This window comes from Piliocolobus tephrosceles, chromosome 10 (assembly GCF_002776525.5).
Source record: "Piliocolobus tephrosceles isolate RC106 chromosome 10, ASM277652v3, whole genome shotgun sequence".
NCBI lineage: Eukaryota > Metazoa > Chordata > Mammalia > Primates > Cercopithecidae > Piliocolobus > Piliocolobus tephrosceles.
This window is the reverse complement of record NC_045443.1, coordinates 126,566,559-126,581,898: the sequence shown is the minus strand read 5'-3', so window position 1 is coordinate 126,581,898 and position 15,340 is coordinate 126,566,559. Positions and strand designations below refer to the sequence as shown.

Below are 15,340 nucleotides of genomic sequence, written 5' to 3'. Positions count from 1 at the left end.
CCGAATTGGGGAAAAAAAAAGGAGATGTCAAACAAACCAACAATCTACAAAGATGGCATCCAGAGATGGTATTCAGAACACTGTGTGAAGAACACAGGTGACGTCAAGGTGAAGAGACTGTTTAATTCTTTATTTTTTCTGTGTGAGAAGTATGAGTGATGGAAACCTATTTTGTTCCTGTACTCTGACACACTTAGCTACTGAGAACTCGAGGCTCTGAAGACACATTGGCATTTTGGTCACGTAGGCTGTAAACAAGTGGCCCTCCAACTACCCCTGTCCTGGGATCCTTTGGAAAGATGGCCCTGAGAAGAGAGTAACCCATAAGGTACAATATTGATTTTCAGAGTATTTTGACTATGACATACGGTAAGATAAACATATTGTGTTGTAACTCAGTCACACGAGATATATAAATACACACATACACATACATAGACACTGAGTTTATATATGATTAAAAACATACTGTAGGCTGACTACATGCAAGCCACTTTGATGTTTTCTATTTGATTTCACTTCAATGTTTAAAAGTGCTGGTCCCTAACCTACTCAATTCATTATGAGACCCCTGACCTGCGAGACACTGCAGGGAGATGGAGGGAATCCTATATTCCTTTCCTCTCTCCTCGTCTTCCTCCCGGGTTGGAGATTAAGTGTAATCGGAATATAGGAAAATAAATTAGAAAATGATAGAATAAAAGGCTGTAGCCTTGTCTTTAGGTTTAAAAAAAAAAAAAAAACTAAAAGGCAGAGACAGCATTTGGATTTGAGTAGCTTATGTGCACTTTCCACATACTAAAATATCATTCACTGAAAATAAAGATTACAGAGGAAAAATCCTGATCAAGTGTTCAAGGGCTCAGGCTCATCGCACGTAAGCATCAACTCTGATGAATTACATTTCAGGCTCCCTAAAGCCCCTGACAGCTTTAAGGTGGTATAAATTCTTAGCTTTTAACAAAGAACTATTAAATAAGGTTGGCCTGCTGATGCTCAGAGGCAAGGCACATACCTCACTAATTTTTTTAGTAAATTTTGTCTTCTCCTTTTAACACCAAACTTATTTTTATTACCTTTGCCTTTCCTCTAACGTCTAGTTTATCCATGAGTCAAGATTTGAACTCGTCACTTAACAAATGCACACATTTACATGTCTTTCCGATAGAACCATTTCCTGGAGAACGGTATTTTTATCTTCAAAACAAAATGTGTTGTTTTCACGATCTGGCATATTGCTGCCAACAGCTCCATTCCACGTTGCTTCATCTCCCAAGCATGAGTCATGGGCGGGCTCAGGAACAGAAGCCCAATCCATGCTGAGGCGGTCTCTATGTCCTGTATTCCATCCTAGAAGCTGTCTTTATTATTTTCTTTTTCTTTCTTTCTTGATAAAGTTTCACTTTTGCTGTCCAGGCTGGAGTGCAACAGCGCGATCTCGGCTCACTGCAACCTCCCCCTCCCACGTTCAAGCAATTCTCCTGTCTCAGCCTCCCAGGTAGCTGGGATTACAGGCAAGTGCCACCACACCTGGCTAATTTTTGTATTTTTAGTAGAGACAGGGTTTCACCATGTTGGTCAGGCTGGTCTTGAACTCCCGACCTCAAGTGATCCACTGCCTCGGCCTCCCAAAGTGCTGGGATTACAGGTGTGAGCCACCATGCCCAGCCACTATCTTCATTATTTTTCACTTATTATTACAAAAAAAAAAAAAGTACTTCAGTTGAACACATTAGACTTACTAAATTATAGCTGAAAAAGCTGATTTGGGGGGCTTTGCAAGAATAAAGGCTTCTACTAACACTAGTTTTCCAAATGAAAAACAAGTGAGTTTTCCTAGGACTAGCCTGAGGAAGAAAAGTGCTACAATCTGAGTTAGGCAAATTTGAGTTTCCATTATAGAAATACAAATAGAGTTGACAGAGAGATAGAGATAGAGATGAAAAGAGAGAAAGAGAGAGAGAGAGAGAAAGAGAGAGACAGAAATGAGCAATAAAACTAGAAATACAATAAAACAGAAATCAGAAAAACAGGAAGGAGTGACCCAGTCAAATTTAAGCTTTCATACATTTTAGGTTTGATAGCCTGAAAGGAATCATGACTTTAGATTGTGTTGGTCGTTGGAATTTAAAGGCAAAACTCACAGAACATGGAATCATCACACTTAAAATGTATCTGGAAATGCACAGAAAAACTCAAAGACCAGGTAACTAATCATCGAGCTTTCAATCAGAATAGCTATTGCCAATATCGTGTGAAAAAATTATAACAATGCCATTTACTACATTTAACCTGCTTTACAATTTATTTTTCTTAGTTCATCTGTTTGCATGTGATATAATGGTAAGCGTAAGAGGAGTTTAATGTTTTAAATTAAGGAGACTTAGTAATTTGTTAGCTGGGGCTTAGAGATAGAATTGAGAATGGTCAGAAAACCTGTGACATGCCGGAAGAGGAGAATGCATCATGACGCAGACATCAGACATTTAAGAAGCACACTACAAACCCTGGTGACTACTCAGTTACTCAACTGTTTACATGCAGTGTTAAATGAGGCCCTTCCCACCCACTCCTCCTGATTTCAAGGTTAATAGTTGGTGAGAAGGCAGAGGGTATTTGATCACTAATAGTCTCTACCAACTTCACTCTATCTTCTGTTTTCACTGTCTGCAGCTCCAAGTGGGAGGGACAAATCATAGTCACAGGTTTCCAACGCTCCAGAGGCCAAGGGAAGATAAAGTAAGGATGATGAGGACGGCCCATCCCCAGAGCCTGAGAGATGACAAAGACAAACGATGGCACAAATGCGAACAGACGCCTGATCATAAAAACCACAGACACAGATTAATCCTACATCTACCCTTAAGCCATTATCTGCCACTGTCAGCTACCAGAGCCACGACCAGTCTCTCTAAGCCCATATATTCTGAATACATTTACAACTTCTAATTGCACACATTAAGATTAAGCAGCAGCCAAGTAGGTCTCCAGAGGAAAACGCTTTCTAAGGAGTGTTTAAAATCTCCTGGCTGTTCCCTTAATCATTCAATAGCAAGACCAACGAAACAGTCAACCCTGAGACTACGGAACGTGACGACAAATCATTCTCCCACTGGAAATGATGAATCTTAGTTACAATGCCATTGCGTCCTGTGATAGATTGAAGACAGACTAGCTTTACAACAGGAAATTGAAAATGGGCCCCCTCGTTCTGAATAATGGTACATGGAACTGACATGACAAAGCAGCTGAGGTCGCATGGGTTCATCTGTAATACTGAGAACAACCATGCTAGTGTGGCTGAGATTGATGAGTATACTACGAAAATCATTTCTGATAAAATGCTTGGAATTTTTTTTTTCAATAGAACTTAAAACTGACACATAGAGTATGTGGTAGAGGCTTTGTTTCAAGTCTTTTTTGTTTCATTTTATTTTATTTTAAGTTCCGGGATACATGTGCAGGATCTCCAGGTTGATTGCATAGGTAAACGTGTGCCATGGTGGTTTGCTGCATCTATCATCCTATCACCTAGGTATCAAGCCCCGCACGCATTAGCTAGTTTTCCTGATGCTCTCCCGACGCCCCCACCCCCGCCCTCCCCTGACAGGCCCCACTGTGTGTTGTTCCCCTCCCTGTGTCCGTGTGTTCTCACTGTTCGGCTCCCGCTTATAAGTGAGAACATGCGGTGTTTGGTTTTCTGTTCCTGCCTTAGTTTGCTGAGGATAATGGCTTCCAGCTTCATCCATGTTTCTGCAAAGGACATGATCTTGTTCCTTTTTATGGCTGCATAAAAGTTGCATTTGAGTTGATTCCATGTCTTTCCTATTGTGAATAGTGCTGCAATGAACATACATGTGTATGTATCTTTATAACAGAATGATTATATTCCTTTGGGTATAATCCCAGTAATGGGATTGCTGGGTCAAATGGTATCTCTGTGGAATTGCCACACTGTCTTCCAAAATGGTTGAACTAATTTACATTCCCACCAACAGGGTAAAAGCATTCTTATTTCTCCACAAGCTCGCCAGCATCTGTTGTTTCTTGGCTTCTTAATAATCGCCATCTGACTGATGTGCGATGTTCTCATTGTGGTTTTGATTTGCATTTCTCTAATGATCGGTGGATGATGAACTTTTTTCATACGTTTTTTGGCTGCATGTATGTCTTCTTGTTTCAAGTTTTTAGCATGAAAACAGACTTGGGGCGTCTTTCTGTAGGCTGAGGGCAGAGAACTGATTTTGCATCTTCAGTCTTTTCTTAGAAGTTTGCAGCATGAGGCCAGGCGAGGTGGCTCATACCTGTAATCCCAGAACTTTGGGAAGCTGGGGCAGATGGATTACTTGAGGTCAGGAGTTCAAGACCAGCCTGGCCAACATGGTGAAACCCCCCTCTCCAAAAATTATAGAAAATTAGCCGAGTGTGATGGGGCATGCCTGTAATCCTAGCTACTCGGGAGGCTGAGGCAGGAGAATCGCTTGAACCTGGGAGGTGGAGGTTCAATGTAACAGGATTTTATAGAAATTGACAAGTTGAGTCCAAAATTTAAATTGATATGCAAAAAACCTAGAATAGCTAAAATAATTTTGAAACAAAGTTATTGACTAACACTACTTCGTTTCTAGACTTACTATTAACCTATAGCAACAAAACAGCATGGTATTGGAATAAAGACAGGCATAGATAGTGGAACGCCACATACAGTAAACGGACTTTCAACGAAGGCACCAGAGCAATTCAATGGGCAAAGAAAAACATTTCCAATAAATGACGCCAGAACCATCTGGATATTGTTAAGAAAGAAAAAAAAAAAAAGATCCCTACCTCATACAACACACAAACAATAATTTCAGATAGATTTACAATCCTAAATGAAAGAGCTACAGCACTAAAACTTCTAAAGACATTTAAAAAAGAAAGAAAAACATCTTTGTGACCTTAGGGTAGGTAAGGATTTTCTGGACAGGACTCAAAAGCACTAACCATCAAAGAAAAAGTTTGATAAACTAGACTTCAATAAAATTTAAACCTCTTCTGCTCTTCAAAAGACACGGTTAAGCAGGTGAAAATATAAGCCAGAGAATGGGAGAAAATATTAACGATATAGTTATCTGACAAAAGGTTTGGACCTAGAATATAACGAAGTTCTACAAACCAATAATTAAAAGACACACATACAATTGGCTAGACACTCACCAAGTAAGATACAAGAATGGCCAACGTGCACATAAAAAGGTGCTGAACAAAATTAATCATCGGGGAAATGAAACTTAGAAGAACGACAATGAGACACCATTTCATTATCTACCTAGAACAACTAAAATTGAAAAGACTGTCTACTCTACAGGTGGGCGAGAACGTGGAGTAACTGAAGCTCTTGCCAGCTTCTGCAGAAGCGTAAGATGGCACACCTTGGAGAACTGTTTGGATATTTTTTTGTAATGTTAATCATATAGTCAAGCTATTTGACTTAGAGGCATTTATCCAAGAGCACTGAAAACGTAGGTCACCAAAAAACCTTGCACAAGCATATTCATAGTAAATGTATTTGTAATGGTTAAAAATGGAAAACAAGCTAAAAGTTCATCAATAGAAGAAGAGATAAACAATTTGTGATATATGGAATGGGATACACCATTCCAAAATAGAATACTAAGAAGAAAAGGACTACAGAGACACACAATAGGGATAAATCTCAAAAACATTAGCTGAACAAAGAAAGCCAGATACAAAAAATTATTTAATACATGACTCCACTTAGATGAAGTTCAAGAACAGGTAAAACTAATTTAAGATAAGAAAAACTAGACTAGGAGTCGCCTATAAAGAGACAGAAATTAAATATGGAAGAGGGCATGAGAGAACTTTCTTGACTGGTGGAAATGTTACCTGTCTTGATTAGGGTGTTTGTCACATAGGTATATACATTTGTCAAACATTTACCTAATTTTGTACTTGAGATCTCTTCATTTCACTATATAGAAACTTCAGATTTAAAAAAAAAAAAAAAGGATGAGTTCACTCTATTCTACTGACACAATGAGCAAAGAAGGCAGGTTAGAGTAGTAAGTGAAGCTTGATTTTGTCTTTTAAAATCATGATTTACATGTAAATTGTTGAGAAAGATCACATCAGACATTAATAGCAGTTCCTTTTTGGTGATGAAATTTCAAGTGATTTAAATTTTTGTTGCATTTTTTAGCCAGGCCCGGTGGCTCATGCCTATAATCCCAGGACTTTGGGAGGCCGAGGTGGGTGGATCACCTGATCAGGAGTTCGAGACCAGCCTGGCCAATACGGCAAAACCCCGTCTCCATTAAAAATACAAAAATTAGCTGGGTGTGGTGGCGCATGCCTGTAGACCCCGCTTCTTAGGAGGCTGAGGCAGGAGAATTGCTTGAACCCGCGACGTAGAGGCTGCAGTGAGTCTAGATCACACCACTGCACTACAGCCTGGGCAACAGAACGAGACTCCATCTCAAAAAGAAAAAAAAAAAAATGTGTTGCATATTCTGATGTTTTCTCATTTTTCTACAAGGGTAATTTAATTATGTGCGTAATTAGTAAAGTAAAATAAAATGAACACATGAGGTTGTTATAGAGAACAAATGTCGCAGGAAATGGTACTGAAAATTTGGGAAGCAGGTGCTAAAAACAGCATCAGAAAGGGCCAGAGCCCCTGTCTCTCTGGCTTTCTAGCCCTGCTGTTCCTCAAAAGGGTAAAACTACTCATGAAGTCACAGACAGAGGGAAATCAACCTTGTTCTCCCTGACAACCACTTTTTCAAAACCACACGAACGTCACAAGCTCCTGAAAGTAACTGACAAGATGCACTTCCTCAAAATCCTCTAGGAAAATCTCATATCTCACTGGAGCGTTGAAGAAAGGTATTCCAGTTAAAAGCGGCGTTTGGTGTTGTTGCAATTCCTGGTCAAAGAAACAAAAAAAGGTCAAATTCACTTTGATGCGATTGCTGAAATGCAACCAGTTATTTTGTGTTGAGGCTTATTATTATTATTATTACTGTAATTATTATCATTTTGAGACAGAGTCTCGCTCTGTCGCCCAGGCTACAGTGCAGTGCCACAGTGTCAGCTCACTGCAACCTCCTCCTCCTGGGTTGAAGCAATTCTCCTGCCTCATCCTCCGGAGTAGCTGGGATTGTAGGTACCCACCCGCTGCTACACCCAGCTAATTTTTGTATTTTCAGTAGAGACAGGGTTTCGCCATGTTGGCCAGGCTGGTCTCGAACCCCTGACCTCAAGTGGTCCACCTGCCTCAGCCTCCCAAAGTGCTGGGATTACAGGTGTAAGCCACCATGCATGGCCCACTTGTGTTGAAGTTTAAATAATGGTACCAGTTGGTTTTTATAAAGCCACTCGATGTTCTGAGTGCGTCACTGAAGTCCCATGAATCCTTCAGCACGGGAGGGTTAAAAAGAGGCCACGGATTCCACATGAGAAAAGACCCACCCCTTTCAGCCCCAGGATCCATGACAGGCCCAAACTGGGTTAGAGAAACCATGAGTTCCTTAAAAATGCCAGGAAGTAACAGGTTTCAAAAACACTGTCAACTAAGCTCCATGTAAAAATTATACCTCCCTTTAAAATCCTCTCTCTCAACCCTCACCAACTCATGCCTGATGGTCTGTTGGCTATTACTTTCTCAGAGAGAGAAGTTACATTTAATTTTTGCTGGAAAAAAACAAATATTTTACAATTTAGAAAATCCAGAGGCAATATCTAACACGTTATCTTGGTAACAGAAACATTCTGAAATTTTATAAAACGTAAGTAAATCAAGTCATCTAACCACTTCTAAAATCCACCTGCATAATCATTATTCACACCGAATGATACTGACAATGGCTATTTAACAAGTGTCCGCTTCAAGCCAGCCCTGGGCTCCGACTGCATGTAGGCACTTTCCATACTCCACTGTAGCCCTTAAAGGCCCACTGAGCAGACTGGTTCCTCCAGTTTATCCAGCTGGACACTGAGGATCCAAGAGGTTAAACGGGCTTCCAAATGCGCAGGGTGGAGGCGGCAGATGCTGTGTTCAAACCTACGCACTGCTTCAGAGCCCCGGCCTTTCCTGCTGCACCTGCTAAACATGTCACTGAGGCCAGTGCAGCAAGGACACGGTGACGACAGGATGGCATGCCTCACGAAGGTGCGCCTGAGCACCATGGAAGTCCTCGGGAGGCACGAACGCCTGGCCTCAGCGTCTGCACTCGTTCTAACCTGAGCTTGGGGCGAATTACACATTCTTCCATGGATCTAGGCTTTCCATTATTTCTATCTACAGTGGTTTACAAACTCTGTTCAGAGAGGCCAGGCACAGTGGCTCACACCTGGAATCCCAGCGATTCGGGAGGCCGAGGCAGGCGCATCACCTGAGGTCAGGAGTTCAAGATCAGCCTGGCCAACATGGTAAAACCCTGTCTCTATAAAATGTACAAAAATTAGCTGGGCATGCTGGGGGGCACCTGTAATCCCAGCTACTCAAGAGGCTGAGGCAGGACAGTTGCTTGAACCCAGCAGGCAGAGGTTGAAGTGAACCAAGATTGTGCCACTGCACTCCAGCCTGGGCAACAGAACGAGACTCCATCTCAAAAAAAACAAAAACAAAAACAAAAAACTGTGTTTAAACCTCAGAGGGTTTGATGAAGGGCTTTGGATGCCACCACAGGGGTAGGATTGGGCAGGGAGGGAGGGGGATGATGAAGGGAGAAGAGTTCCAGGTCCCCCAACTCAAGTCAGCCAAAGCAGAAGCCCCGCCTTTGGTTTGGTTTGTTTTTTCCAAACATACTGCCGATGGAGTATATCATACTTCTACTGGTGGAAAATGTTAAGTGATCTGCATTTTAAATCATTATTTTATAATTTCTCCTATTTATCTTTTATTCTAATGTTAGAAAAATCATAACAATGTAGCCATTCTCAGGCAGATTGCTTGAGCCCAGGAGTTCAAGACCAATCTGGCAACACGGTGAAACCCCGTTTCTACAAGGAATACAAAAAAAATTTAGCTGGGCATGGTGGCTCACGCCTGTAGTCCCAGCTATTTGGGGGGCTGAGACGCTAGAGAATTGCTTGAATCCAGGAGGCAGAGGTTGCAGTAAGCCGAGATCGCAGGACTGCACCAGACCTTGTCTCAAAAAAGAAAAAAAAAAAAAAGTAGCCATTTCACTGATTATTTTTAAGTAAATCTCAGAAATCATATTATCTCCTTCATAAACATCTCAATATATGTCTCTTAAGGGCGCAAACTTATTCTTTTAAATATATATATTTATCACATATAAATATACATCTATTTATTCATTCTCTATCCCTGTACATAAGTAAATAAATATTTGAAAATGCTTACCTTGACTCTGGACGTAGATCTTACCCTTAGCATGCGGCTTTTGAAAGGAGGGGAGAAAGAAAAGAGAAGTACATTGGAGAGTGCATGACAACTGCTTTTTAGAAATAAAATGAAGGTCATTAACAAAAAAAGCCATCCTGGAAAACATCACTGAGAATCATCTACACACTCGCTCACAGACTTACCACTCTCTAAGAGCAAAGCATTACTTCTGCTTTTAATAGGTTTTGCCATTAAAAATACAGCCTCTATAAGGTAAGAAGCACACACAAAAGAGTCTCTTAAATGAGGCCTAATGCAATTTTGCAATGTTACACTTGCTGTGTTAGTGGAGACATTACTGAAGTTCAGCCAGAGAGCATGCCAGAGCCGGCCCAGCTGCAGCAGCTCCTGCCCCAGCGTGGAGGTGGAAGTCTGCGGAAGCATGGTATGACTTATGCAACCCTGAGGGGAAGAGTACTTCCACCACCCCCAGAAAAAATGAAGAAAGGAGTAGGAGGAGAAGGAGGAGCTGCCAATATGTTGGGAAACCAAAGACAGGCCCTAGGAGGCAGATCCTTCCAGGCAAGGGAGGACAGTGGAGGGAAAGCGTCTGGTAGGGGCCTCCCCAAAGGCCTCCCTGGCACCAAGGAAAAGGCGGCCCTTGCATGACTGACTTGGGTATTTGTACCAAGTTATCAACTTACTATTCCTTGCCGTGTTTTCTGGCAGAATGTCACAAAACTGCTAGAGAGAAATATAATCCACTTCTCCAGTTCATTTTGAAACAGTGGCAGGAGTATTTTTAAGATGACGTTTAGATGGAAAGGTGGAGGCAGGAGCAGAGTGAGGCCCTCTCTGGAACGGCTGGTGGAGCAAGTCCATGCCAAGGATGCTTTCTCTCAAGTGATCAAAATAGGCTGTCATTTTGGTGAAAGAGTCCAAAAATGGATGTCTTTTTGTCATGTGACATAAGCCTGATCAATGCATGAAATGACTGAACTAGCTAGATCCCTGGAGGTCACAGAAGGCACACCCCTGTCCTTTCTCAGTGTAGGGATACAGCGTGGTCTTTAGGGTACCAGGGAGCCCTCGGCACTGCATGGGCTATGCTGGTCCACGTTGGAAATTGTCCCCACGTTAGTTTTATATTTTGGGACATAAGCCAAGGGTGAAGCAGCCCTGCCAAGGGCGAGTCAATCAACAGGAAGGAGACTGGCCCTCCCCAAGCCTGGAAAGGTTTGGCAGAGGCAGCATCCAGGCAGAAGGTGGGTGGCATGACCAGGCACAGTGGCTCACCCATATAATCCCAGCACACTGGGAGGCTGGGGCAGGCAAATCATTTGAGGTCAGGAGGTCAAGACCAGTCTGGGCAAAATGGTAAAACCCTGTCTCTACTAAAAATACAAAAAGTACCCAGGTGTGGTGGCACGCGCCTATAGTCCCAGCTACTTGGGAGGCTGCGGCAGGAGAATCGCTTGAACCCGGGAGGCGGAGGTTGCAGTGAGCCAAGATTGCGCCACTGCACTCCAGACTAAGCGACAGAGTGAGACTCTGCCTCAAAAATAAAAAAAAATAAAAATAAAGAAGGTGGTGGGTCCACACAAGGCTTGGTGTGGTGTTGGTTTTGTCCTTATCACATTTTGTGTTTAACTACAGGAAGCATCTCAAGCCTCCAGAAGTCTTGCCTCTCCTCCCCACTTAACCATGCAAGCGGATACGCATGGTATTCCAAAAGCCCTTAAAATAGTAAATCTTCAAGAGAGAGTTTCAAAAACCTCTTCTCTACCAGTTAAAAAAGACATTAACTTTAATGAAAAAAAAAGGCTAATGGCAACCACTGAAATTAGAAATTGCAGTTCAGAGCCCTAAACTATTCCTTTTGCTGAATTATAATTTCCCTGGAAAGCTGGAAGAGCTGTTACTCGAGTGTAGTGGAGGCTCGGAGTGTTTTTTCCTGAAACAACCCTGTGTCCAAAACACTCGCCTGGCAACATCTTGAAGATGGATGGAAAAGCACTCACCATAGAACACCACGGCATGGAACTTTCAAGTTAATATAAGTGTTTGACAATAACAGATTCAGCATAATCCTAGATAAATATAAGGGGAGGCAACATAAAGTTTTTGTCACTATTTTCATTGGAAATATGCTCTGCAATTAGCAATACATAAACTCAAAATGGTCCTGTCAAGAATCTCCTTTTTCCACCAAAAAAAAAAAAAAAAAAAAAACTTGAGTTAAACTTGTATCTCAGCTCTGTAAGCAGAAGGAATTGACTGAATGTGAAGATTTCTGGACTTATCTGCTGATCTTCCCACATCTCTGAGCATCGTTTTTCTAAAGTCAATTGAAAAGCATTTCATAAATGGTATTTTCAGATCTCATCCAGGCAAACAGAGGAAATAGAGTTGCAGTATAACGGAAGTCTAGACCTGAGTTATTTTTAATCATTGCTATAAAAGAAATCTGGCAAAAGCCAATTGGCTTATATTGATTTTGAAAAACATTTTCTATATGAAAGTGTAACAAATACAAATTAGCTTTCTTTGCTCAATATTTATTATTGTTCTATCTGCCTTGAAATAACACGAGTCAAAGTCCTGCCTTGCAGATAAGGTCATCAGTGCACACAATGGCAAACACTGAGGTGTGCTTATCAGCAACTGTTACCTCTTTGGTTCATTACTGGATATAAAAAGCCAGGATCCTATAGGATAGATACCTATAAATAGATGGACTTCTAACAGACCCAAGGGCTAACTGATGCCTTTTCATGCTGGAATAACATCAGCCAAAGAACTTCCCATTCTTTGACTACATATAAGCCAGAGATTCACCTAAAATTAAACTTTCCGCAAATGGAAACTGCAATAGATTATTTTTGAAATATAGGCACAATCTTATGCTCTACAGATGGCAAAAATAAGTTTTTGTTCTGAAATTGTAATACAACTGCAGATTGTGGCTTTGTTAAAACTACTTCTAAAACGATTACAAATCGCTTAAAAGACATGATGGCCCATACACATAAAGTTACAAAATAGATTTATGCCACAAAACACATAGAAACTGGGCACTTTTCAAGGTCACGGTGTCTTTTTTCCTCCCTCTACTCTTTTGCCTTAGAAATCTGTTATCGTGCATAAAAAAAGAAAATAATATTCAAAAGGATGGGGAGGTGTGGGGAGATTCAGCCTTGCCACTGAACTCCTGCAATGGTACCCGACAAAGAACAATTTTCCTTTTCTTTTTTTACTAGGAAGTAATCATTTTTCCTAGAAAAAAAAAAAATGTTCAGGCACTAACACTTCACAACATTGTAACAACAGAGAAAGAGGTTTTCAAGAGTTGGGATTCTGGAACATGAGGAAGAAGCGCGGGTGTCCTGCTTCATCATCAATGGATGGCACAGGTCAGATATGGAAGACTGGCTGCAAAGCCAGTATCGAAACCCAGTGGAATGACGCTTGGACTTATCGTGTTTATTTTCCTTCCTGTTGTCCTCCCTGTCCCACAGAAACACCAGTCACCATACAGAGCCCAGTAGCACGTAGCTGAACTGCCAGTCTTCCCTTGGGTAAAACAATTTAAAAAGAAAAAAAAAAAGAATATACATGGGTGAGATGAGAAACAAATGTTAAAACTAGACTGGGATAGGATTCTGTCAGGTCCAACATGAGCAGGCATAGAGATGAAATTAACAAAATCCAGCCAGGCGCAGGGACTCACACCGCTAATCCTAGCACTTTCGGAGGCTGCAGTGAGCTGAGATCGCGCCACTGCACTCCAGCATGGAAGACAGAGTAACACTCGTCTAAAAAAAAAAAAAAAAAAAAGTTAAATAAATTTAAAAGAATAACCCATGACCCTTCACAAAATCAAAGGATGAGAGTGAGGCACCCAATCTAGTGGGGTGACTCAAGAAATGGGAACATCAACAGGAGATTTCCAGAGAAGATTTTCGTTTTTTAAAACAATTAAATTGTATGGAGTAAACAACTCAGAATGATTGTTCATTTTATTCAGAAGATTCCCCTACCATGGTCTGCCTTGGCAATTTAATGAATTAGAAACAATACTTGTGATGGTACCATACATTTGAGCCCTGGATCAAGGAAAAAGTAAACTCAAGATCTATGCTCTGGAATGGATGCATTTTTCATACTTTTAAGTTCCTTTAAAACTTCTCAATTCCCAGGGATCTCACGTGGCGGGAAACAAAAAAACCCCACACAGATGTAAAGAACATTTGCAGTTCCATCCAGAAATCTCCAATGAAGGCTCAGCTTCATAGAAGCTATTAAAAAGGATTAGCTTCCTGGGACATGATCAATGCCTGGAGCTTCTCCTGCAGAGGTGAGAGGGCTGGCACAGAAACGAGGAATTCTAGAGGCGAAGTCCATGTGCTCAGTGCGTTTTTATGTTTCCAGGAGGGTGGAAACTCTAATAAAAGGTGTGGGCTGTGTAGTTTCAGCTGCTACCAAGATGACTTTCTGAGGTAATCAGACACAAAGCAATGGGCCATGCGGGAAGAGAGAGAAGTAATAAGTAGCTCAAAGACAACATGCTTCTACTGCAGACTTCAGGGATAAGTCGACACGCAGCTCATTCCGATTAGGCCAGCGCTAACATCTGTGCTGACTGTGGAGCTCACCTGTACGGGAACTGCACGTGTGACAGCCAGTGAGATCTGTCTTGCCTTCTATATTTTAATTTCCAAAAGAATTTTGATGAGTCAATGTACACAAAGTAAAATTACACTTTAGGTATTGCCTAATACAACAACTTCCAGAAGTTACTTTTCTTTAACAAGTGCCAAGGCAAAGTAGATAAATTAGGCCCCAGAAAGTGGTAACTCAAAGTTTCCAGAAAAAAAAAAAGAAAAAAAAGAAAAACCTCACTCTAAAGATAACACCTGAAAACTTAGCTCCATGCTTGCAAAGCATATTGATGGGCCATTATGAATGGCACTGTGCTTTTTGTTGTTGTTGTTGAATTTGATAACTGCTTCAAGCAATATTTACTTAAACAGGATTTTAAAGTAATATATAGCTCATAAATAAATATTTGAGTTTAGATTACACGTCCTCTTAGAAGAATGCTTATTAGGAAAAGAGTGTGAAAATAGGCATGAGGAGTTTTGAACCCACTGGAGACATATTAAACCATAATCATTGCTTCTCCTAGTAGAAGCTTCCATTAAGATGTACGTTTAATTTGTTTGTGGGTGTTTTTTTCTTTTTGGTGAAATTTTTACATTTTCTGGTGAAATGCTGATGAATTTAGACAAAGCACTCTAAACGTAGACTAGAACTAGAAGTACTCAAGTTTGCATCCTGAATATCTATTACATATTGTAACAAGAAATCAAAATCCTACATAAGATATTTTCAAACTTTCCACAACATATATCTCAGGATCAGAAATGTGAAGTGAATCAAATTCTTAAAAAGGTCAGATCAGTATTATAATATCAGAAACTGGCCAGCACAGAGGCTCACGTCTGTAATCCTAGCATTTTAGGAGGCTGAAGTAGGAGAACTACTTGAGGCCAGGAGTTCAAGAGCAGCCTGGGCAACACAGTGAGACCTCATCTCTACAAAAAAAAAAAAAAGTAAAAAAAGTAAAAATTTCAGCCAGGTGTGGTGGCATGGGCCTGTAGTCCCAGCTACTCAGGAGGCTGAGGGGAGAGGATTGTTTGAGCCCACGAGTTTGGGGATGCAGTGAGCCATGATCATGCCCCTGTACTCCACCCAGCCTGGGCAACAGAGTGAGACCCCTTTAATAAAGAAAAAAAAAAAAAAAACACTTAAAATATATATTGTAATATCTCAAACCAACACAGTAATGCCATATCCCAAACCATGACCTACGTTGATCACGTGCGCTAGGCATTAACAGTGTAGCATGCTGACCTGGTGAGGAGCCCACTAGGATTGTATATTTTACAAAGTAGGTACAATGTCAAATTAAGGCTGATA

At 41.0% G+C, this 15,340-nt stretch overlaps 1 protein-coding gene across 10 annotated transcripts in view; it reads right to left on the bottom strand.

Moving 5' to 3' along the window:
* The window catches only part of GLT1D1 (glycosyltransferase 1 domain containing 1), a 128,996-nt gene that overhangs the window by 65,479 nt on the left and 48,177 nt on the right, over nucleotides 1-15,340 (bottom strand). For 8 of the 10 annotated variants that reach the window (XM_031936397.1, XM_031936396.1, XM_023187257.3 and 5 more), the window contains 2 exons: nucleotides 9,377-9,413; nucleotides 6,875-6,931 (listed from right to left, as the gene is read on the bottom strand). In XM_031936397.1, coding sequence (XP_031792257.1) covers nucleotides 6,875-6,931; nucleotides 9,377-9,413 — 94 coding nt within the window. Of the gene's footprint in view, nucleotides 1-6,874; nucleotides 6,932-9,376; nucleotides 9,414-14,013; nucleotides 14,062-15,340 lie in introns of all 10 variants that reach the window. The other 2 variants (XM_031936400.1, XM_031936395.1) reach the window with 2 other exon arrangements.